The 24,050-nt window shown below is 34.2% G+C and overlaps 4 protein-coding genes and 1 non-coding gene across 6 annotated transcripts; 2 read left to right on the top strand and 3 right to left on the bottom strand.

The window, feature by feature from the left end:
• Positions 1 to 843: 843 nt before the first annotated feature.
• LOC143913705 (uncharacterized) lies at positions 844 to 3,458 on the top strand. The gene is made up of 6 exons (XM_077433668.1): positions 844 to 1,096; positions 1,180 to 1,444; positions 1,525 to 1,707; positions 1,784 to 1,967; positions 3,059 to 3,157; positions 3,319 to 3,458. The coding sequence occupies exons 1-6, from the start codon at positions 974 to 976 to the stop codon at positions 3,344 to 3,346; spliced, it is 882 nt and encodes a 293-aa protein (XP_077289794.1). The 5' UTR covers positions 844 to 973; the 3' UTR covers positions 3,347 to 3,458.
• A 522-nt stretch (positions 3,459 to 3,980) lies between these two features.
• RpLP2 (ribosomal protein LP2) lies at positions 3,981 to 8,046 on the bottom strand. 2 transcript variants are annotated; one of them, XM_077433666.1, is made up of 4 exons: positions 6,322 to 6,443; positions 5,833 to 6,005; positions 5,561 to 5,659; positions 3,981 to 5,374 (listed from the first exon to the last, which is right to left on the bottom strand). In XM_077433666.1, exons 2-4 carry the CDS (start codon positions 6,002 to 6,004, stop codon positions 5,304 to 5,306), a joined length of 342 nt encoding a protein of 113 aa, XP_077289792.1. In that variant the 5' UTR covers position 6,005; positions 6,322 to 6,443; the 3' UTR covers positions 3,981 to 5,303. The 2 variants fall into 2 exon arrangements, with proteins under 2 accessions (XP_077289792.1, XP_077289793.1); XM_077433667.1 differs by lacking the exon at positions 6,322 to 6,443 and adding an exon at positions 8,024 to 8,046 and having other exon boundaries at positions 5,235 to 5,374.
• Positions 5,443 to 5,521, bottom strand: LOC143913930 (small nucleolar RNA Me28S-Am982). Its single transcript, XR_013260779.1, has one exon. It is a non-coding gene; the product is annotated as a small nucleolar RNA Me28S-Am982 (small nucleolar RNA).
• On the top strand, positions 7,737 to 9,626 carry MED21 (mediator complex subunit 21). The gene is made up of 3 exons (XM_077433665.1): positions 7,737 to 7,937; positions 8,012 to 8,290; positions 8,366 to 9,626. The coding sequence occupies exons 1-3, from the start codon at positions 7,896 to 7,898 to the stop codon at positions 8,486 to 8,488; spliced, it is 444 nt and encodes a 147-aa protein (XP_077289791.1). The 5' UTR covers positions 7,737 to 7,895; the 3' UTR covers positions 8,489 to 9,626.
• On the bottom strand, positions 8,850 to 22,134 carry Set1 (SET domain containing 1). The gene is made up of 24 exons (XM_077433664.1): positions 21,788 to 22,134; positions 19,970 to 20,219; positions 19,604 to 19,899; positions 19,366 to 19,527; positions 19,150 to 19,261; positions 18,814 to 19,014; positions 18,609 to 18,736; positions 18,282 to 18,421; positions 18,059 to 18,186; positions 17,690 to 17,956; positions 17,430 to 17,610; positions 17,176 to 17,351; positions 16,649 to 17,095; positions 16,426 to 16,556; positions 13,408 to 13,558; positions 13,208 to 13,319; positions 12,937 to 13,124; positions 12,528 to 12,862; positions 11,854 to 12,061; positions 11,635 to 11,770; positions 11,364 to 11,562; positions 10,977 to 11,289; positions 10,383 to 10,901; positions 8,850 to 10,307 (listed from the first exon to the last, which is right to left on the bottom strand). Exons 1-24 carry the CDS (start codon positions 22,108 to 22,110, stop codon positions 10,134 to 10,136), a joined length of 5,277 nt encoding a protein of 1,758 aa, XP_077289790.1. The 5' UTR covers positions 22,111 to 22,134; the 3' UTR covers positions 8,850 to 10,133.
• Between the last annotated feature and the right edge of the window lie 1,916 nt (positions 22,135 to 24,050).

Raw genomic sequence — 24,050 nt, 5'->3', positions numbered from 1 at the left:
CTCGTGACCGATTTTAGGGTGTGACTAGTTTTCTCGTGACCAGTTTTAGAGTGTGACCAGTTTTCTCGTGACCAGTTTTAGTGAGACGGGTGATCACGTGTGACCGATCTAGAGCGACCGGTTGTCCTGTGACCGGTTCACATTTGACTAGTAGTCCGTTTACCCAAAAACACGGTAGTTAAATAAATTGCTGCAATGAATTAATCTAGGTGTCACAAACAATTTCAGTTAAAATACAGTAGACAATCAGTGATTGACGTTACATTGAACAATATACTAAATTCAACGGATACTCCCTTAGACAAAAACAGTCATATTATGTTATTTAGGAAAACCAGGGTTGTTTTTCATAGCTATTGCAATTTTTGGGGTTCATTGCAGTGAAAAAACTAAAGCTCAATGGCTACGTCCACACTACCGATATCTACACCCGATATTTGTGAATTTTACAATAACCAGTTCCTAAATAGCAACCACAGGTTGCAATATGGGAACTGGATATGGAAAATTCGAGATGATCAATAACTTTTTTGATGAAAAAAAAATTTTGACTTAATATTTTTAATTATTTAATGTTGAACAGAAAATAAATCAAATTTACGTATTACAGAAAATTATTTACTCAGACTCTTGACAAGCCTACCAAATTCATGCATATATAGCTTTGTAACTGCCATATATTTGTTTGGGCTAGTGTAAGTGTGTATGAATACTGAATGCTCGTTTGTGCTCATATAACGAATAAGTACTGATATTTTGAATACTTTTCAGAGTACCCATTTTTTTTTGATTAATAAATCAGAACCCCAAAAAATGTATTGACGTAAATTTGACTTGGTCACCAAAATCTCGTTTTACGACTGATGGTGAAAAGCGGCATTAGCTGTCAGCTGACGACTCATTTAGCTGATAGTGAGTCAAAGTAAACAAGGCCAGGAATATTTAGGCCCATAAGTCTGATATTGTTACCAAAATGAGCCTAAATGTATGCAGATGCTGTCTGCGACCAAGTGATATTCCACTTGAGTCCATCTTCAATCCAAATAATGCCGGGATTTATATCGCGGAAATGATATCTATCTGCGCATCGGTTCCGGTAATTATTGGGTTATGCTTTAAGCATGTTTTATTGAATTTATTGTTACATGTGCATATCTAATCGCTGCGCTATATTTTTAGATTTTGCAAAGGGATGATTTACCGAATGGCATATGCGCGGTATGTCTAACGGAACTTAACCTCTCGTATAACTTCCGAAAGAAATGTGCTAATTCTTTCAATGAGTTGTCTCATTTATGTAACTCAAATGTATCTAGTAAAATTAATTGTAATAATACACATAAGACAGGCGTGCTTATTGATTTTAAAAACGTAGAAGGCAATAGTTCAAATAGTGAATTATCCAGAGATTCAATCGCTCAATATGATGCAGAAAAATATTTGTGTATGTGGTACACTTTCAATTGATTCATATATCTTATATATTTTAGCACTATAATGCCACATATTCCATCACATTTGCAGATTTACTTCCAAAGTACAAAGACAAACAATTAAAACAAATATGTAAGGGAGCCAAATCCTCATCTAACCATAAAGCATTATATAAATGTCTAGGCTGTGAAATTTCATTCCATAATAAATCCCACCTCAAAAAACATATCAAATCGACTCACTACCAAAAATGTAAGCAGTACTACCAAAAATGTAAGTGGTATACATGACTAAACATGACTAAAATTCATTCAACGCCTTAATAACAGCTCCAATATTGTATTTTTAGCATCAAAAACTGTTCATAAATACAAACAAAAGAAAAGTAAGTCTGGTAAACGATTTTTTATATGTACTCCATGCAATGAAATATTTCAAGAAAAGGAAACTTATAAAAACCATTCGTGTCCAAAACTCCCCGTGACGAATTGTCAATCACCAGATCCTGAAAAAAATGGTCTTAATGAATCTAGGTAAATTTTCAATTTGGACTTGGTATTATAATTATTTTTAAAAACATTTTATAGTACTTATAGGTTATATGGGCACATCCGAGCATCGAGTATACACACTAGCAAATACACAGTAGTACATGAATGACTTCGAGCAGACACACAGAATCATACGCGGCACGTGTTTTTCTTTTTGGATAGTTTTGAACATGTAAATAAAACGCTAGCACGCCTATGCCAGGCCAAAATCACCCCCTGGAGTGTTTTCGATGATATATTTTCCTTGTATTGACATATGTAGGTAATGGTAATTCTCATATTTGAAGAAATTAACATGATGGCGGCCGCTGACTCATATTTGTATCATGTTGGGTGCACAACGCTTAGTGGCTGCTGGTACATATATGATTTACGACTGCGCGAACTGTATCAGTTCGCTGATATATTTTTGTATCACGTTTGTGGCCGATGATACAATTTTGTATTACGTTTTCGTTTATGACGAATACGTGATACAAATATATATCAGCGGCCAGTAAGCGTTGTGCACCCAACATGATACAAATATGAGTCAGCGGCCACCATAGTGTTAATAATGACCGGAAGGAACGCCATTCCCAGCTGGAAGTCACAAGGATGTGCATGTTAATACTTTATTACAAACAGCAATTGTTGTTTAACCGCTTAGACGCCCAGCCGACGCGCTGAGCGTATAATAGATACGGCTGTTTGCGCTTTGGGCAGCTAAGCGGTTAATAATGAAAAGCAGTAATGTCATTACGGACCATGAAAAATGCATGGTATACGATTCAATGTGATTGGGCCCTTCTAGGTGTCGAAACAGTTTTGGTAAAGTGATAATATGCAATCAATGATTGACGTTACGTCGGACAATATCGATAAAAATCGACTACTAATATACCTATATGTCTATGAATTTCACATAATACGAAATCAAGATTAATTTGAGGAGATTCTCTCCACGGTACGATCATAGAACATAGGTAACTGCCGTGAATTTGTTTGTGTAATTTTAAATGTGTATACTCGATGCTCGGATGCGCCCGTGTAACCAGTAAGTACCCATATTTCTATAATTGATTCTTTTTTAGTGCATCTCACATAGATAAAATCATAGTGAGAAATGGTCAACAAGTGGCTCCAGAAAATGTAGTCAAAGACCTGCTGCAAAAATTTGAATCTTTACATTTGTAAGCCATTTGTTTTATTTTTTGTTATAGTTGCTAAAAGCAGGACTGTCGGTCAGAAACAATCTTAAATTGAAATTTTTGATGTTCTGACTCGATTTTGCTAACGCATTTTTTTTACTGGAAACGCTAACATTAATCATATCTAAACGTTTATTTTTCAGAAAGAAAAAAGGTATCACACAACTTTGATGTTGTAATTAATAAAAAAAACAGCATAATTACTAATTATTCCAAAGTGATCTAGTAAAAATACTTAATTTTTATAACTATGGATGTACTTAATAAATTTTGTACCTTTTTATATTGAATTTTATTATATTTACCTACTATTAGCCCTTGAAAACAACAGGTGACATAAATAAGAAGGGATGGGGACGAAATTGTTAGTATTATAGTTAGCAAGGATTAGTCATGGTGTTTTTAAGTCTTGTGACTTTGTGAGTGGTAATAAGTCAAGCAACATTTTTTTTAAATCGTGTTTTAATATTTTTTATAATTATTCAATAATGGATGAGTATATGGCACGATGAATGTGGAGGATGTCATAAGTTTGTGGCAAGATGCAATCATTAATTCCGAACAATATACAGATCTGAGCGTTTTTACCAGTTTCTGGTGCCGGTTTAGCATGCGGTCTACCAGCGATTTTCTGGTATAGCGTGCGGTCTACCTACCCATGTTTGAAGATATAAATACATGGTTAATACTTCGTTACAATCAGCAATTGATGTTTAATGATAAAAAGCAGTAATGTCATTAAAGACTATGAAAAAAAACAGGAACGTTTGAAATAAAAACAGTTTTTTAATTATTATGTTTTATTACTGTCAAAAGTAAGTCGTCAAATTAAAAAATCGTCATTATTTGATTATCGGTAAACAGTTGCAATGTCTTAAGAAATTTGACGAAAAGGTTTGGTACATCCTTGTTCTCAAAGCGCAATATTCATCTAAATGTGATTGCAGCATGTCTGGTCAAGTACCCCTCATCTTTTTCATTATCTTGATCTTGGCATCTAACCACGATCTTTCAACACCCTTAGTATTTACTCCCTTAACCGAATCAATGTTATGTTCTTGGTGATTTACAAAAATCGGGTAGACCGCACGCCAAATCATGGTAGATTGCAAGAAGCAGGTAGACAGCACGCTAAACCAGCACCTTCTTTCTTATGTTAGATTAAAATTGAATAGTGTAACGATGTATCTGAAAATGGTATTGTATAGAAACAAGCATCTATCATATTTTTAAAATCGGAGTCAAGTACATATAAATCCAGCCACATATTGTAAATTTTACACGTAGAAAATAAGGTAATGTAGGAACAACAGTGATGACTTAACTTCATTGCTCAAGCTTCTGATTTATTTATTTTTCTTAGTAACAGTTTCGATAAATATTTTGAAATATATGGTTCCCAGAAATATGCACTGAATAGTAGCGCAGTTTCAAGGTCATAATTTTTAAAGGCGCTTGAATTCCACAAAAAAGGTTAGCACCTTCGGATAACATACAAATACCCCTTAACGCTTTATTGTGGAATTCTATTGCGTTAGTTCTCCTCAAGCATCTAATATATGTATATAATTAACAAAATATATCAATCACCATCCATCAACCAGTGACTGAAACATTTTTTTTATTGGATTTGTGATATCATCAATGTATTGAAGTTTTCACATCTGCTGCGACATTAAATATAAAACATTTGCATTGAAATGCTAACCCTCATTGATAATTTCACAAGAAAATACATGTATATTTTGGTTCAACTGAGGCAAAAGAAAAATATCTTTATATTTAAGTCTCAAACCAATGAAAAATAAATCTACAGCCGACACGATAAATTCAAGACATTTAATTTAACAACCTTAAAAATGAGTAAAAATATTGGAAGTTGCCCCACAGTCTAGTCAATGCAGTAATGCCTTTCTACGCATTATAAATGCAGCTTGCTGGAAATTCTTCATTTTCTTTTATTTAAGGAGATTTTTTATAATCCACAAATGTATGTAAATATGTATGTGTATATAACGCTATTCAATCGTTGATATAAGATTAAAATAAAAGGCTATATTATAAAATTATACAAGTTTTATTTCATAGAAATAATTTGTACATTTTTAAAAAGGAAAATTGAGTTAGTTTAATCGAAAAGACCGAAGCCCATATCTTCGTCGGATTCTGGTTCTTCTTTCTCTTCAACTTTCTTTTCCTCTGTAAAATAAAAATAAAAAAACACGTAAGTAATAGAAAACGTAAAGAGTAAGGAAAAAAGTATAAATAGTGTTCTCAGTTAAAAGTATGTAGCATCACAACTAAAATTCAGTCGAAAGATGGTGTTAAATTAAATCATCATTAACCTCAAAAAATTGGTAAGAAACATTGAAAAAAGTGATATACCTTTCTTGGGCTCAGCAGCGGCTCCACCACCACCACCTGCTGCAGCAGCTGCTGGGGCGGCAGCTCCACCGGATGGCATCGAAGAAAGCTTTTCACGACCTGTAAAATTGACTAGGTTAATACAAAGGAAAAATCGAATAATAAAAAAATATATTTTTACAAATCATCAGTTCAAAATCCTCAACACTGCCAATCAGTCGAAAGATGGTTATAATGAATATTCATCATGTAAACATAATATAATTACTAAAATAGTGCTCAGAATAAATTACCTTTGACGATCAATTCCTCAATGTTTTTGCCACTGAGTTCAGAGATGACTTTCTTCAACTTCTCACCATCGGCTTCAATACCAACGGAGCTGAGAATCTTCTCAATATCTCCGGCATTGGGGGCTGCCTTTCCACCCAAAACAGCAAGTAAATAAGCGGCCACGTAACGCATTCTAAAAAACAAAAAGCTCAATTAACCTGTGTCAACGTTCAAAGAACAAATTATAATTTCAAGACTTAAAACGACGATAGAGTAAGTATTATTCCATAATTAAGATCGAGTATGTAAGAGTATATGGATGACACGAGGAGTTATTTGAGACATCAGTAAAGTGTTTGGTGTGTGGTGTGCACGTGTGCCTGTCAGAGGCCGGCAAATCCAATCGCATCGAAATGAGCGAATGGCAAACGGGGCCGACTGAGGGCAGAGCACCCGTAGCCGGGGGGCGTAGCGCCCATCGCCAACCCCTTATAAGGATATCTACTCACTTTAAGTCTATGGAGACGCGAAACGTGTACAGCCGACGGAGCGCAAGTCACACAGAGAACCACGCAAATGGACGAGTGGTTGACGAAGTACGACCATTTCCGGCCATACACGATTTTTTAGCAGCATGTTGGTTTCGCAACACTTAATTCAATATAGCAGATATCTTAATATCTAAGTTTTCAAATGAAGCAGTTTTATTTTTTGAAAATTAATCTTGGTTTTATAAATCAAAAAACAAAATGTTCAAAATAAAATGACCTTCAATGCTGCCATAAATAATATTAATAATTGACCACTAATTTTAAAGTGGACACAAACAGTTTTAACTTAATTAAAACTTCACTTGAAATCATCGCAATACACTTAATGAAAATTAAAACAAGTTCATTTAGCTTAGGAATAATATTGTAACGTGGAAGTTGAACGATCTGTGCTTGACAACCAGCTCTCATCATGATCAGGATTTAACGGTCTATTAGCGAGCTTCGTTTAGAATATAAAGTCGATGAAAAGTTCCGTTGATTCATTTGAAACTGGCTGTCCAGAATATGAATAATAAACTACTTCTATCACCACTATTTGTTGCGCCTTTCATCCCAATTTAGCTTCACGTCCACGCAAAAATTTTATCAATCGAACTAATAAATGTGACGAGTATGAGCTGTTCATTTTTATATTACCATTTAAGGTCTATTCATACCTATCCTGCAGTACGGACAGTATTCTTTAGTACATTCTATATGGACGCCCATGAATGCGTAAATGCGCATGCACGAATGGAGTATGAATACGTCCATATAATGTACCAAAGAATACTATCCGCACTTGCAGGACACCTGCAGGATACGGGTGCGGGGGGTTCAACTAGCGGGGAAGTTGGGAAAAAAATGTTTTTTTTTCCCTACGACGCAGCGGTACCTACCTACCTACTAAGAGAAACTGTGCATGCGCCATGTATTTTGCATGCGCCAAAAGGGAGACCAGTATAAGACGTGAGGGCGGATCTAGTGTATTATACATCAATGGTATGAACAGACCTTTACTGCTCCCTGCTTCTCATCGACGGATTGAGTGGATTTTGAAATATTTATAATCATTGAAGAAAACTTAAATAAATAATTTTATCCTGGCCGTTGAATTAAATGGTAATTGGACTATTCGTCACATTGCGATGGTCACAAAGACAATTTTCGCCATGAAAATCGCGAATACACAATATTTGGCACTCAAGTTCTCGTTAGTATGCTAGTTATCGTTAGTATGATGGACTCTTCGGCTGCCAGATGTTCCGTTATAGAGATTTTAGTGACTTCGTGACGAGTACTTTGTGACCAGCAATCACCGAACCGATTTAAATCATCAATAGATTTAATAAAAAAAACCTAAGTAGGCATTTAGCATATGGACGTATTGTAAGTGGTTTAAGTGGGAAAGTGATGGTGGTGGAACTGTAGAAGCATCAAGCGGTGCTGTGTCAGGCTGTTGGCTGTCAGGTGTGATACGAATTGCGGCGTTTGTTAGGTGTCAAGATTATCAGCTCAGAATCAGCTGATCGACTGGATAAGTGGCTAAAATGGCGGACCGGTTGACGCAGCTGCAAGATACCATCAACCAGGTCTTCAATACCTTCTCATCCCTTCCAAACGATATCTAGTTTACGTATTTACTGTTTACACCGTATGATTTCAGCAAGCAGAACACTTCTGCAATAGCATAGGTATATTGCAACAATTTTCTACACCAAGTAAATTTCCGGCATTCGACCGGAGCGGTTCTCAAACACCAAGTCAACAACAGGGTCAAGAAGATTACGCCTTACTTTTCGCCAGTCTAATTTCAAAATGCGCCAAAGACATCGATATTCTAATAGAATCTTTGCCAAGCGAAGAAAGTTCCACCGAGCTTCAAGTGCAGAGTTTAAAAAGATTAGAATCCGAAAATAAAGAATCAGCAGAGAGATTAGAAGAGGTCAGTTGGTTAATATTCTAAACACATGTACGATAAGTGTGATTCGATGTATATGAATGAATTTTATATTTGCAGGTAGTTAGACATGGCGAAATTTTGTTAGAAAAAATTCAAGGCGCTCTCAGTGATATAGCACAAGCGCAACTCGATATGCAGAATCCGAATTTAACTTTACCCGATACCAAACCTCAGTTATAATTAATTGTAAGCAGTATTTAAGAAAGTGATACTATTTTTTTAAGATAACACGTTGACGACATTGATCAAGTACATATATTGATCGAAAAGTTGTTAAACATTGCAATAACTTGAGGATATTGTATTTCATAATATTATCAAAAATAAACTAAATATTAAGTACAATGGGTTTCAATTCTGTTCAAGTATCATAAAGTTTTATTCGAAAAGTACAATACTTAGGCTAATAGCTTCAACTGACCAATAAAAATTTTGGGGTACTATTAATCGTGTTGAATAATTTTATTGTATTGAAGTGTGATGTATTTTCAATCTCTCGAGGTGTATGCTTTATTATGTGGAAATAAAAATGAAATAGGTTATGTAAATCGAAAACAATTTTTATTTTAATTTAAAAACAGCACTCTTTATCCCATAAAATTCAAATATTCACAAGATCTTCAATGGTCATAGATCCGAAGCTTTCATTCGCTATGAATATGTACAAGTATTTTACAAAATAAAGTTATCAATGTGAAAAATTTACAAATGAAATGAAAAAATTCTCTCGAGCATGGCGGCGGCAGTAGTATGAAACCTGAAATAATATTTTTGTACAATTTGTTTAACTAAATCTTATAAATAGTGCGATTGCATATTATGAACATACACGCTCCAGCGCTCACGAAACAATAAATATCAATGCAAAGCGAATTGATAAAATAAACAATTGAACACAAATTGACATTAATATAAAAAAATGGTTTCTTTTTCGTATTTCTTTTTTTTTTTGGTAAAAAAAAATTGACTTAATATCTTTGCTTCGCGAAGAATTTAATTATACACAAATTTACATTTAAAAAATATGTACTTAAACGATACAATAACAATTAGAAATTATCCACTATTTTCATAAAATACACAGTTATTTTAAATTGTTCGCACCACATTTACATATTATATATTGAAAAGGTAACATGCATTTTATTTCACTGAGACTTTTCAATCACAAAATTTTAACCTAATTAATTTAAATATTCTAGATAACCTGGATCTATCCTAACTATAATAGTTTATACAAAACTAGTCACATATCACATAAATTAAGATTTTCACTTATCAAGGTTTTCATGTTTACAATGCACAATAAAAAAACTTCAAAAACACATATACGAGATTTTTGAATTCTGCAACACGTACTTAACGAATTTCAGATCGTGTATTCTCATCACATATATTGAAATGTATTTTGGCATCATCTGATATCTTTGGTATGAGGTTTCACTTCTAATCAAAATATTTCAATTGAATCGGATCAAAACTATCACACAAATTATATTATATTTTCACGTTGTTTGTAATTTTTATTTTCAAATATTGTATAGTAAGATTTTTTCCATAAAACTGACGTAAAAAATGCCAAAAATAACATAGAATGCTTTCATAATCTGTCGATAGATACAGCTTCCTGTATACAATTCCAAGAAAACGTACGTAATTTTTAAGACCATCTTTCAACACCACACATACTATATGCAAATAAATGATCTTAATATTACATATTTATTTATTTGTAATTGGATTTGAAGCCGAACACGTAGATGTTAAGCTAGTGCTGATTGTAGTATTAATGCAACCATAAAATTTACGATTATTGTTTAATATATTAATTCAAAAATCCTCTGCACTGCGGAGCACCACAAAGACAAGGTATTTTTTCATCTTCAAATGGAAATTTATAATCATATGTAATTTCTTCATTAACACCGATTTGTTGTTTGGAATATATAACGATTTTCTTTTGTGCTTCAATAGTAATAATCTTCGCATAGCAATTTGGCTGCAAACAAAATTCAATTAGCATTCATATATTATAAATAACATTCATATATTATAAACAACATTCAATACATACATTACAACTATGATTAATAAATCTTGCTAAATTTCCACATTTAGTTGCATCTATAATAGTATCAATGTCGATTCTGAACAGATAGGAGCTGCCAATACCAGTAGCCTCATAATTCATTTCCCTAACATCGGCGACAATGGGTCGAACCATCTGTCCGACATATTCGATTACCATCTCGTCCGCAGCAATTGGCTCCATGGCGAAAAGTCCCCAATCGTGAATACTCGACTTGGCAAATTTCAACTGTTTCTTCCTAAACTTCAATTGATTGAACTTCAAAAGATCAGAATCGGTATCCGTTCCAAATGCAGTGAGCAGCCTCCTTTGATTTGACCTTGCTTCTCTCGACAGTCCCTGCATCTTAGTGGTAATTTGCTTAACGCTTTCTGAAGGTTGATTGGGGTTGGATGGATTTTCAATGAGAGAAACGCTTCGAGCATGGTGATATTTATATTTAGCCTTAGTTTTCGAATCCAATTTGTAGAAACCTTCTGTACGTGCAGAGCCAGTATTATGCACCTAAAAAAATAGTTGTGTTGAATAGAGAATGCTGCTCGTTCAAAAATCTTTTTTTTTATGTATTAAAATAATTACCTGCAGTTCGTCACATTGATAACCATGCTTTCGTGATTTTTTCTTGGGTGGTATATATGGCACATCTGTAGGACAATGATCAACCCAATGAGTATCATTGAGCCAATAACTTTGAGAATCATCTGCCAATAACATCTCATATGACTTCTTCAAATACAGAATATCTTCTGTATCAATGCCTTTTGTTAAGAATTCAAACAATACACTCATTTCTTCAACGATATCTTTTTCCTTAAAAGTAACCTTTTCAACAGGTTGTAATACTGATACATCTTTTACATATTCTAATGGTTTATTAACAGGCTCATGTAATCTAAAAAAAAATCATATATAAATGTACATACTTGAAATTTACAAAATGAATTTAAAATCGTAAAAAATTCTAACTTATTCTGAATTTCTGATAGTTTATTATGTGCTTTTTTCGATCTATCTTTTCTGTTTTCTTCTCTTTTCCGTAACATTTCTTCCGCTTTTTTCTTCTTGTGAAGCTCTGCTGCTTCATTGATACTTTCCTGGATTTTAGAACGAACCGATTCTTCATATCCGGGATCGTGCGATTCATTAGATTGCATGGAGGTATATCCTAGAAGAATAACAGTACAAAATTTTAAACCTTTGCACAAAAATATATGTATTTAAATTGTAAAATAAATACCATGATCATGATGCAAATGATTAGCTGTAGCTGTTGTAACTCCAGGAGGTAAGCAATACGAGTGATCTAGAGCTACTTGAGATGCCTGGGAAGCTGGACTAGATCCACCATCGGAAGAATTTATTTCATAAATAACCTATTAAAATAAATTTTGATTTGTATAAAACTGCAATAAAAATCATAACATATAACACACGTAAACCTCAGATTTATAGTTACATCTTTAGTGCCATTAATATCAATTGGATTGGAAATTGTGGCATTATTAATACCAGAGGATTCTTGAACATTATCACAGAGTTTAATTTTTTTCCACCTCGATTCATTTTCTTCTTCTGTGGATACCTCCCTATCATTAATATTCACAGACAAGCCTTTTTTATTCAATAAAGTTTCATCTGACCTAGGATCCTTGGTAATCTTATCCCTGTAACGAAGATTTTTTAAAACTGTATTAACATGTTTTATACAGGTCTACGTGACGAGACAGAATGTTAAATTACAGAAAACACAAATATCGGAAGGCAAAGATCGAAAATCGAAAGATCTTAAGTCGAAAGATCAACAAAAAAAGGTGCATGGTAAACGGTACATACTCACTTAATTTGCGCGAGCAGGATACCACAGGAACAAGAGGAACAGGCTTTTCCTCCCGTATTCTTCGCGCGCACATTAATACGGGAGGAAAAGCCTGTTCCTCTTGTTCCTGTTGTATCCTGCTCGCTCAAATTAAGTGAGTATGTATGTACCGTTTACCATGCACCATTTTTTTTTGATCTTTCGACTTAAGATCTTTGCCTTCCGATATTTGCGTTTTCTGTAATTTAACATTCTGTCTCGTCACGGAGACCGGTTTTATACATACACAATAATGTTTAATTATGCAATTTTACCTAAATTCTGTCAAATTAACAGGAACTTCAGATGTCGAGTGATTTTCTTTAACCGTTTCTTTTTTATCAGAAATCTCTCCCAAAGTTTTATTTTTTTTACTATCTGAAGATTTTCGTTTTAAGTGGGGAGACTTCTCTTTAGATAAATTATTTTCCTTATTTCCAACTACACCTGAAATGTTATTATAAGACTCTGGAGACGGTTTCTTAATTTCTGGTGGTTTTGCTTCCTTTTCCTTCATAATTCTTTCTTCTTCCTCTTTTTTCTTTTGCTGTTCTTCAAGGAATTCTCTTTGGATTTGTTCCATATATTCTGTATTTCTTCTTCGTTTTTCCTAATGTTATTTTATAAATACACTATCAATGAAGGAAGAATAATTATAATATAAAAAAAAAAAAAAAAACATACCTGGTATTCTCTCTCTTCATCAGAATCCGAATAAAGCCGATCAATAGCAAGTTCTTGATTTTTGGTTTGGTTTTTATTATCAGATTTAGATGTATCTTCTTCAGGCAAATTTTTGATGGTATCTTCTTCTGGAGAAAGTATAGGAGAACCTATACTTTCTTCTATCGGGGGCGGTTTTTTCGTTTTGACTGTAAGCACATTAATTATTATATTTCAATAGTCCAGATTTAATTGGAACAAATGAGTGACACAAAATATAAAAAACTTATACCTTTTTTACTGGATTTAGCATCAGTTTCACTATCAGATGATGATGAATATACTCTTCTTGCTGCGTCCCTCCTTTCCTTAAGTGTTTTATGTAAACGTTGAGACAATTTACGCTATAATTTAAAAATTTACGTAAAAAAAATAATATTACAATAAATAAAAAAATGAAGTATGTGACATATATAATATTTATATACTCACATTATTTTCATGATCACTGTCAGAATTTGGGTAAATATCTTCATTAACAGTTGGTTTTGCTGCAACTGGTAATGTTTCTTGTACGTTATGTACATCCGAAATATCAGAATCACTAGAACTACCTTCACTAGAGCTATCAGATGATGATGATCTATGTGAAAAATAAATTTGATAAAAAAAAATGTCTGTACACACAGTGGAAATTGTTGTAGCACAAAAACGTTTAACACGAAAAAATGGCAACTTGAAATATAATATTCTGTAAACATGAAATAAAAAAAGCTTAGCACGAAAAGATTTCGCATCTTGTGCAAAGAAATCGCATCACTTTCAATTGTTCGATGTTTTCGATTTTTTTTAATTACATGAAGCTATACACGAGTTTTTTTGGTTTTATTATTTGATTTCAACTATTTAACATGTTTTACGAATAAAAAAGATTATTTATATCTTTAAATTAGGGCGAAATACGAATTTTAAAAAAACATGTACAATAATAGGACATTTTTTTTATATTTATTTCAAATGTCTAGCTAAAATAATATTACAGTACATATTTTTCCAGGAATTAAAATACAAAGGCAATGGACATATGACAAAAATAAATCTTCTTCTTGTTAATGCCTTGTCCGCATCCGGACGTTGGCGACCACCTCGTCGATTATTTGAATATATCCGCATCGGTCTTCAGCGGCTCGGAACAGCTCTTCGGCGCTCATATCGGTCCACATGCGCATGTTTCGAAGCCAAGATAACTTTTTCCTGCCAATCCATTTTTTTCCTTCTATTTTCCCCATGGTTATCAAACGGAGAAATTCGTATTTTGGACCCCGTATCATGTGTCCGAGGTACTCCATCTTTCTCCGCTTGATGACAGAAACAAGTTCCCTGCCTCTCCCCATCATGCCGAGGACAGCTTCGTTTGATATCTTTTTGGTCCACGGAATCTTCAGCATACGCCTATAGACCCACATCTCAAAAGCTTCAATGCGGCTGATCATCTTGGTTTTCAGAGTCCACGTCTCACATCCGTGTAGTAATACTGTCCAGACGTAGCTCTTCGCGAATCTCAACCGTGTATGAAGATTGAGATGCTTGTTTGTAAGCGCCGCCTTCATTTTTACAAATGCTGTTCTAGCCATCTCGATGCGGATTCTTAGATCTTCATCTGGGTCCATCTCTTCATTCAGCCAGGTACCCAGGTATTTGAATCTTTTTACTCTTTCTATCACCTCTCCATCCAAGGTTAGATTCCCAGTGTCTGTTTGCATTCTATCTACTATCATAAATGTTGTCTTCTTTAGATTTATGCGAATACTCTTCGATTGCTTTCTTGATGTACACGGTCTAGAGATCTTTGCAGGTCTGCTAAATTTTCAGCGACTAGTGCCGTGTCATCAGCATATCTTATATTGGTGATCGTCTCGCCGCCCACCTTGATGCCCTCCGCCTCTTGGAGAGCATCGTGGAAGATGGATTCGGTGTAGGTGTTAAAAAGAGTAGGTGATAGGATGCATCTTTGCCTGACGCCCCGTTCTATAGGAATCTCATCAGTGAATTGATCATCGACACGTACTACTGCAGTCTGATTCCAATAAATATTTCGTAGCAATCTGACATCTCTGTCGTCCAGGCCAATATTTTTTAATGTTTCCATCAGGCGAGCGTGTTGGACACGGTCAAAGGCCTTTTCAAAGTCTATAAAGCAGATGTACACAGGTTTACGGACTTCTCTGCATCTTTGGAGTAGTGTTTTCATACAGAAAAGGGCCTCTCGGGTACCCAAGCCTTGTCTGAACCCAAACTGCTCTCTGCTAATCGCCTCTTCACACCGTGAGTAAATAAAAATAAATAACAACATAATATTTAGTAGACCCTCCTTTTGCTTTTATGAGGGCCTCAACACGTGCTGGCACGTTGTCACATTTTTTTTAGTATTTCGTCCGAAATTTCTTCAAACCATACATTTTCAACAGTTTTTTTAATTCATAATTTGTCCCAGGATGTTGTTTTTATTCCCTTTGCTATATAATAGCCCATAAATATTTGATAGGGTGTAATTCGGGACTATTGTCTGGTCATTTTAGTGATGAACAAATACTTTCTTTGTATTTTTTTATTTGTAAAAAAATAGCCGTCCAAACTTAATAAAATGCTATTAAATTTGTTTGATGATATCAATCACTTATTTTAAATACAATAAATATAATTTTTGCCCCGTGATAATTTGCAAAATCGGCTTGAAATTTGAAGTCGGTTGACTCTGAAAGATGTTGCTCAATAGAAGGCGACGAAAATTTCCAAAATTTTTTCAGTCTGTAATCTTCACTGTGCCATTGAAAAAACGTAGCACCCCCATGCCATAATACGAAAAACATCCCCAAATCATTTGGCCGCCCGGTTTTCAACTATTCTAGTAACACACTGATAACTGAAATGTTCGTTCGGCTTTCTCCTCATCCAATTTATTCTATCGGAATCGCTAAGATTAAATTTGCTGTCGTCAGTAAAGATTACATTCTCCCAATTTTTGCGGTACGACTACCTGGCTTGCAAATACCGGGTTCCGTTTCTCGATTATTTTTGAGGAAATGTGCTATACTTATCCGTTGACATCTCAACTGCAAGGTAATTTTTCGTGTGGACAATCCTTTTGAATATAGCGAAATTATTTGCCAATTTTTCGTCACGTCAAGTTTCGCACAATTCGCCATGTTTCGCACAAATCGCAGTTACTCACTCGAAATCCGCACAATAACTTAATAGAATACCTCAAAATGTTCGAAATACTACCCTTTTGAATAAGTGTAAAAAAGAGTATTTTAGAAATTAGGGGACCTTTTACCGAGAAATTCCAAGAATTCAAAGTATTTACAGGTGATGCGATTTCTCTGCACGGTACTGTATAGCTACATAGTCACCAAATTGTTAACAGTTGACTTTCTGAACTAGATAATATTATTGTTAGCTGATATATTTTATAAAAATAGAATCGTTAAATCTAATGAAATAATTTACCTTGAAGTTGAACTTTTACTAGATGATCGACGTCTAGCTCTACTAAGATAAGAACCTTTGCTTTTATGAGGACTCATGACAAATACTCTTGTGGTTTCTTTTTCAGTGTCTGAGTTCTGAACTATTTCTTCCTACGAAACAATAAAATAAAAATTTGTGGTTACAGATCGAAATCCATAACCAGATTTTTGATATATGATATTAAAAAATTAAAAAAACTTGCCTGATCACTCAATCTTTTACTAGATGAATCTTCATCCAGAACAACTGGTGATGGAATCATTCGTTTTCGTCGAAAACTAGGCATTTTTGGGATAGACGCTCTTAAACCGAGACCCATTAAGCCATAGCCACCAAGATCTAAACTCAATTCTCTGGTAGAATCCAATATTGATTTAAAACTGTCAACTTTTTCATCTTTTTTATTTGATATATCTTGGAGTGGCATAGCAGTATCACGATCTGGTTGTGGCTTAACAACTCCATCTTTAGCTTTATTCTCAGTGATAGTAATTTTTCCTCTGACTTGCTCATCCCACCATATTTCAAAATTTTTAAATGCCGTATTCTCCACCATCTTTTTATTAAAATCTCTTTTTAATATTTGTTTTAGCTCCTCGGTAACCTTTTCGATTACACCATTAATGGTAGGATAATAAGGATCCTCAAACTGAAATTGAAAAATAAATATATCATACAATTCATATACATACATGGTTTTTAGTTTTAAATCTTATACATCATACAAACCTCTTTTCCAGCAAAAGCAGCAGTAACGTTAGGGATACCTATGTGACTTGAATACGTTTGGGGTAGCCCCGGTACTAAATTATGATGCATGGAAAACCCACTAGCTGCAGGATTTACAGGAGGATAAAATGTACCAGGGGGAAATACTGTAGATGGATATGTTGACGGATATCCAGCTAAAAATAAAATTTTATTAAAAAAATGTCATGGTATAATACAATATTAATTAAATATAAGTAGCATGATATACAAACCTTGTGGTGGCCACATTGTATGTGAAGAATAAGTACATGGAGGTGGTAAGCCAGTAAAAATAGGGGGTGGATAGGCGCCTGGCCCGCAAGAAAGGAATCCAGGAGGTGGGCCAGCTGTAAAAGGCACCGATTGTTCTTCCTCAATTTTAGCTTCAGTTGATGAAAGTGAAGATAAGCTCATCTAGGATGATGAATTACATATTCAGTATAATAAAAAAAAAATACTTTCAACGCTATGTACACATTTTAAATAAGTATACCTGATCATCATCCATATTCTTATCACCATTTCCACAGTTTGTATCAGATGTGGAATCTTCTCTGAAACCAATTTTTCTCATGCCAGTAACAACTGGCGACATTCTTCCATCTTTTGATTTGGGAGTTTTAGTTCTTTTACTACCTCCAGTTATAAGTTCATCTTCACTGGATGAAATATCAGATCCCAGTTTTTCCAAAGTAGCCTTCTTTTTTTTAGCTAATAAATCAGCACTCATTTGCTTTTCACGCTGCTTTACTAACGTAATCTAAAATTCAATTAAATTTGAATTCATTATTGTATATAGCTGTCTGAATTTGGAAAGAATTATTATAAAATACATAGTACTCTAAAAAAATGTATGTATTACCTGCTCTAATGCCTTACGATGACATTCAAGATATATTTCCAAATTGAGATATGGTGAGGGTGGTGTTGATAATGGCTGATTAATTTCAGGGGTTGTTGAACCAGACCTAGAACTCATTTTCCAATCATCTGAAATGTAAGATAATAATCGAGTGATTGCCTTTCGTATACGAGCATACTTATAATTTGTTATCCCTCAGTATCATAAAAAAAGTGAAAATAACCATCATCTAGAAGTGAAGACTTATTGTCAACAACGGGAATATCAGATTTGAATTCTTCATCTTCTTCAGAACTGAGACCCAATTGTAAGAATGGAGGAGCCATACCACTCCCACCAGCACCTTTTAACAGCATAGCTATTCTAAAAAAGTAGAAGGTAAAGATAATATATATATATATATATATATATATATATATATATATATATATATATATATATATATATATATATATATATATATATATATATATATATATATATATATATATATATATATATATATATGTATATTAAATAACATTTAAGATATTAAATCATTAAAACTCACCTAGTATCGAGATCAACATTTTTACTATCAGACGAAGCTGTGGCACTTTCAGATTTCACAACACTTTTTTTACTATCTCCCTCACTATTTACATCTGTAAACTTCTTGGTGGATCCCGGTGAACCATCCTAACATGACATACGATATTATAAGTTGGCACGAGGAACGGGCTGTTTTACAATAGAAAAATATTTTGAAAACTTACTCTAGACTTAGTTTTTCTACTCGAAGTATAAGTATCATTAGTGAGTGCAGGTTTTTTAGCTACTCTATTTACATCTGCAGGAGAAACACTCGAAAGTTCTTTAGGTGTAGGTATAGCAGGTATACAAGGATTAGGAGTGGTGGTGGTAGGGGTATTCCAAGCCATTGGCGTCACGATGGATGACAATGGAGGATGTATGCTCTGTAATTGAAAAGCAATTAACTTAATTTAGTTTACAAAAATTCAAACCCACAACAATTTTATCGAACATACTAATTAAACGGTGCAGGGGGACACTTGTAGAGGAGATAAAAATCATATTAAAACTATACTAACTTCAGAATGTTCACTCCATTCACGAGATTGTGGTTGTGGCCAATTAACCCCAGGTGGTGGTACTGTCCAATGCGGAGCTCCTTGATGCATATAGTTACGATAGTCTGTATAGCTATTATCACCAATTAAAACACAAATCAATATTCAAATAGATTAAAAACATAATAGTATATATATATTTTATTTTTTATTATTTATTATGTATAAGTATTATACCCATGTGTTGGTGGATAATATGTTTCTATAGGTATTGGTGGAGGAGGTTCTAATGTCGAGTTATACGGTGGTTCTGTGTGCTTTGTTAAATTATGTGCAGTTTCCAATGGTAATTGAGATGATGCAACATCAGAACTTCGGGATGAGTAACTAGTCCGATGTCTTTAAAATGAAATTCAAAATATGAGGAATTATATTTTCATATTCAAATTCGTAACAAGGAAAATATTTTGAATACCTATATTTACAGTAGTGTCTCTTGTCTTTAGACACATCTTTATCATCATCAGACCACTTGGATGAGTTGGCGTCCCGTTCTTCATGTTCTTTGTATTTACTAGAATTGTAGTATTCTTTATCTTTAGAATTCAAATCCATTAAATCATCTGGTTTTGAATAAGACGTGTGTTTCATAGTATCATCCGAAGAGTGAGAAGGTAAATTATTTACAAGTTGGGGTTTTTTGTCTGTTGTTAAATTTTCAAACATCGATTTACACTGTTCCCCGAACGGATCATGTATCACTTTTAATATCTACAAAGAAGAAAATAACTGAAAAAATGTATCGTAATATTTCAATTAAAAGGAGAAGAAAATACAATACCTTCCCCATGACAGATTTGCCATTCAATCTTTCAACACAACACCTTGCTGACTTTACATCGTCGAAAATTATTCGGGCAAATCCCAAATGTTTATTATTCATTGGGTGATAGTATATGTTGAGTTCATTGTGAGTTCCCATTTTTGCAATCATATCATTTAGGAACGACTTGTCTATGTTGTCGTTTAAATTACTGATCAATATTTCTATCCTTGGCGGATCACCAACATAATTTTCGTCAATCTTAAACCTAAAACAAAAAGCAGAAAAAGTTGTAAGAAACCCAAACTAAAAGGCATATCGTTATGAACCAAGCGAATAGAATGTGTCAGTTACTAAACCTGTATATACATATATATATGTTAAAGTCAAAGTGTATTTATCAATTGTAATACATGTTGACTAGTTAAATTAAGTTTCATATTAAACAATGGATTTACAACCTGACTAGTTGGAATCAGTCAATATGTAAGTACCTTAATAAATCATTTTTTAATTAAATAACTGATTTATGTAATAAATCATTTTATATTCAGCCTATAAAACGTCCACTGTAAGACAAGATCTTTAAAACTTATGTCAGAAGACCAAACAAATATTTAAGCATACTCAAAATAAGTTTGAACGTTTATGAATCGAAAAGGTAATTTTTTGATTTCGAAAAAAAAATAAAAATGTTATGAAAGCTATTGAAGAAACTATAATTGCTCATCGTATGACATAATTATGTTGTACATCATTTTTTGAATATGATTATCGTAATATTTTTATCATAATGCTCTTTCATAATTCGTAATATTAATATTAACTGTTAAAGTTAATATATTTAATTACTGGTGAGCACCATTTAAATTATATTTTTGCCAGTAGAAATATACATCTACTTAGTTAAGTTGTATTTCAATATGAATTATCTAAAACGTCAGATGAAATATATTACAACTGGTTAGACATTTTGACAGTAGTATATGTACATGTATTTAGATTAGTTTGAATGCTACCATTTGTAATGTGTGTTGACTATATACATATAGACTAAACGTGGGAATATAAAATATTTTATACACACCAGATTGACATGTTTAATACAATATATTAAAACAATCCTTTGTTATGAATTCATACATGTAAATAATTAAGGTTATTATAAACCAAAATATAGATTCATATAGGCGACACAAATACAAAAAGTAGGTTTTATTAACGTTTTTAATATATTCGCTTAAAAAATTTCCAATAAAATATGTAAAATTTGACATTACATATTTGTGTTTGACAGTTGAGACTCGATTTTTGAAGTGGAAAAAATTGAATTTTGCCGAGTGGGTTGTGAAGATATTAACCATCACCATTTGACATATTAGTAAGTATGATGAAATAGAAATGACATTCGAACAAGACAGTCAAAAATTGTATAATCAATAGTGTGAGCTTTCTAATTTATGAGATACTATTATTTTAATTGTAAATACATTATGTATATGTATACGAATTGTGAATTGAACGATTTGTTGAGGTTATGTTTGATACCTAATGACAGTAGGTATACAAATTGAATCGTATATAAATTACGTGTTTATATGTATACGACTGACGTTAGCTATTGAATGAAAATTTGAAAATGAATTGTTTTTTCTTTTGTTTCATGGAGACTCGTTTGTTTTATGGGGGCTCATTTGTTTAATGCCGTACATAACCTATATGTATGTTGGCGGGGGATGATGATGATGATGATGAATGGGAGGTTCGAGACGATTGCACAAACGTGAGAGATCTGAGTGTCAGAGTGGTGAGTGGGATGAGAGATGAAGAGCGAACCTTGGCAGAGGCAGGTCGAGAGGATCGAGGCTGGCCCTGGGCCAGTTGTTGTTTCTGGTCCTGAGCAGTCTGGGGTCCTTGTTGGCGTTCACGTTCAGGCTCATGTTCATGTTGACGTTGTCGAGCGGCGATGGCGAGGGCGTGGGCGCCCCGGGAGCGCCCTCGTACCGGTACAGCTTGGAGCCGCCCTTCACCAGGAAAGGGTCCACCAGCAGCCGGTAGTTGCGCGACCGCTGGAGGCCCCCCGCGCCTGCGCCCCCCGGCCCTGCGCCCCCACCCCCGCCCCCGCCAGCCCCCTGCCGCCCCTCCATGCCACCGTTCATGAGCGAGCGATCCGCCCCTGCCGCTCCCCCCGCGCCCCGCACATGTTTTGTATTTCGAAGCGAGAGACACGCCACAGATTCGCAAACTTTTTTTACCGCGCACCCCCCTGCTCGCCCTCTGCTCTCTGATCGCACTCACTACTAACTACTCACTACTATGTACTTCATACACATGCACACATGCAAACATACCACTACTCCCTACTCTAGCGCTCGGCACCTACGTCCAACTGTGCGTCACGCTAACGTTCTGTTCTGTCAAAACTTCGAATCGAATCGAATACATATTACGTTTCTTTCGTTTCGCCATTATTACACTGCGTTCATTCGCTCCCTTGTCACGTGTTGCTCGCATAAAATCATACACACGACAATCGTTGCTACGAAAATTGCGAATACGGAATATCTGGCACTAGAGTTCTCGTTAGTAGGATAGTTTGCGTGGGTAAATCTCGATGGATGGAATTTTTGGGTGTCAGATGTTCCGTGATCGAGATTTTAGTGACGTCTGCGAGATCGCATTGTGGGGAATAATCACCGAACTATAAATAATTGGTTCAGTGATTACTAGAGGTAGGATAGTGACAGTGGTATCTAATGTTCCATTGTTGTAAATCCTTTATAAAAAAGTTTCGGCAAACCTTTAACAATGCATTTACAACCTTTGAACAATACGCGGCCCCTTCTGGGTCCGGTGACTAGTGATTACTAGTAAAATGTGAACCGGTCACAGGACAACCGGTCGCTCTAGATCGGTCACACGTGATCACCCGTCACACTAAAACTGGTCACACCCTAAAATCTGTCACGAGAAAACTCGTGACAGTTTTCTCGTGACCGATTTTAGGGTGTGACCAGTTTTAGTGTGACGGGTGATCACGTGTGACCGATCTAGAGCGACCAGTTGTCCTGTGACTGGTTCACATATGACTAGTAGTCCGTTTACCAAATAATTATGCTCAGGACTTCTTTTTAACAAAAAAGGTGCTTCACATGTCAAGATTTTTGCTAAATCAAAGTTTTATCCGAATTTAATTTATATAAAATTTATAGTAGCTTTTAAAATATTTATATTTTTATTTTCCTATGCCGAATTTTATAAATATGGAATATCATTATGTACGTGCGAACGCTGAACGCTGTTCCATCATAAAAAAAAGATGACAATTTTTTGCAAAAATATATTTCTAAATACTTCAATTATTAAAAATGAATTTTGAGGAAGTAATTTATAGTTTTGGTTGACAACGTGGCATGTCTTTATATATACTATACACGCAAACTTATTCATTCGTAGTTTGACGTTTTTATTATATTTCAGCTTATGCCCCTCCCTAGAAAAAACTGAAATTACGTCTCTATTGTTGCAGACATCATTTTCGCTGAAGGTCTTGAATATTTCAATCGATCTATTGGGTCTGGGTTACTGCATCGAAAGTGATTTGAACTTAAATCGAAAGATCGAAAAAAAAGTTACCCAAAAAACCAATACTGTACTGGTAAAACTAGTACGAATAATCACCTTACCTATGCTATGAAGCAAGGTAATTGATACTTAAAACAAATTTTAATTAGAAACTAGGACCGTGGAGACGCTAAAAATTGATTCCGGCTCCGATTTAAAAAAACTTAAAAATATATATTTTTTCCTACTTTTATTTCTATACGTTTAAGACCATTTCCAAGTGCATACATAAATATAGTTGTAATTTGGTTCTCGTCTAGTAGCGCGTGATAATTGGTTTTTGATGACCCGCGCTTACAAATTCATCTAATATATAATTTCGAAAGAGACTTTGCAAGTTTTGGGTCGTAGAATTCGTGACGTCATCAAACAAACCAAAATTTCTATGCCGACGATATTGATATCGTTGAATATTATTTTTTTTCGATTCAAATAAATGTAATGGATTAGCCATTTGTTTAAGCGGTTTATATTA

The sequence above is a fragment of the Arctopsyche grandis genome, chromosome 6, assembly GCF_051622035.1.
Source record: "Arctopsyche grandis isolate Sample6627 chromosome 6, ASM5162203v2, whole genome shotgun sequence".
Classification (NCBI taxonomy): Eukaryota; Metazoa; Arthropoda; class Insecta; order Trichoptera; family Hydropsychidae; genus Arctopsyche; species Arctopsyche grandis.
Note: the sequence above shows the minus strand (reverse complement) of the source record. Positions and strands in the feature narration are given on the sequence as shown.

Coding starts and splice junctions, on each gene's coding strand:
- LOC143913705 (XM_077433668.1), top strand. CDS start 974: ATGAGCCTAAATGTATGCAGATGCTGTCTGCGACCAAGTGATATTCCA. Junction 1,097..1,179: donor CTATCTGCGCATCGGTTCCG/GTAATTATTGGG, acceptor CTATATTTTTAG/ATTTTGCAAAGGGATGATTT. Junction 3,158..3,318: donor AAATTTGAATCTTTACATTT/GTAAGCCATTTG, acceptor TTTATTTTTCAG/AAAGAAAAAAGGTATCACAC.
- MED21 (XM_077433665.1), top strand. CDS start 7,896: ATGGCGGACCGGTTGACGCAGCTGCAAGATACCATCAACCAG. Junction 7,938..8,011: donor TGCAAGATACCATCAACCAG/GTCTTCAATACC, acceptor GTATGATTTCAG/CAAGCAGAACACTTCTGCAA. Junction 8,291..8,365: donor CAGCAGAGAGATTAGAAGAG/GTCAGTTGGTTA, acceptor TTATATTTGCAG/GTAGTTAGACATGGCGAAAT.
- RpLP2 (XM_077433667.1), bottom strand. Junction 5,660..5,832: donor TGAGGAATTGATCGTCAAAG/GTAATTTATTCT, acceptor TCAATTTTACAG/GTCGTGAAAAGCTTTCTTCG. Junction 5,375..5,560: donor CGCTGCTGAGCCCAAGAAAG/GTATATCACTTT, acceptor TTTATTTTACAG/AGGAAAAGAAAGTTGAAGAG.
- Set1 (XM_077433664.1), bottom strand. CDS start 22,110: ATGAACGGTGGCATGGAGGGGCGGCAGGGGGCTGGCGGGGGCGGGGGT. Junction 20,220..21,787: donor CTCGACCTGCCTCTGCCAAG/GTTCGCTCTTCA, acceptor TTTTTGTTTTAG/GTTTAAGATTGACGAAAATT. Junction 10,308..10,382: donor TTATTAATCATAGTTGTAAT/GTATGTATTGAA, acceptor TTTTGTTTGCAG/CCAAATTGCTATGCGAAGAT.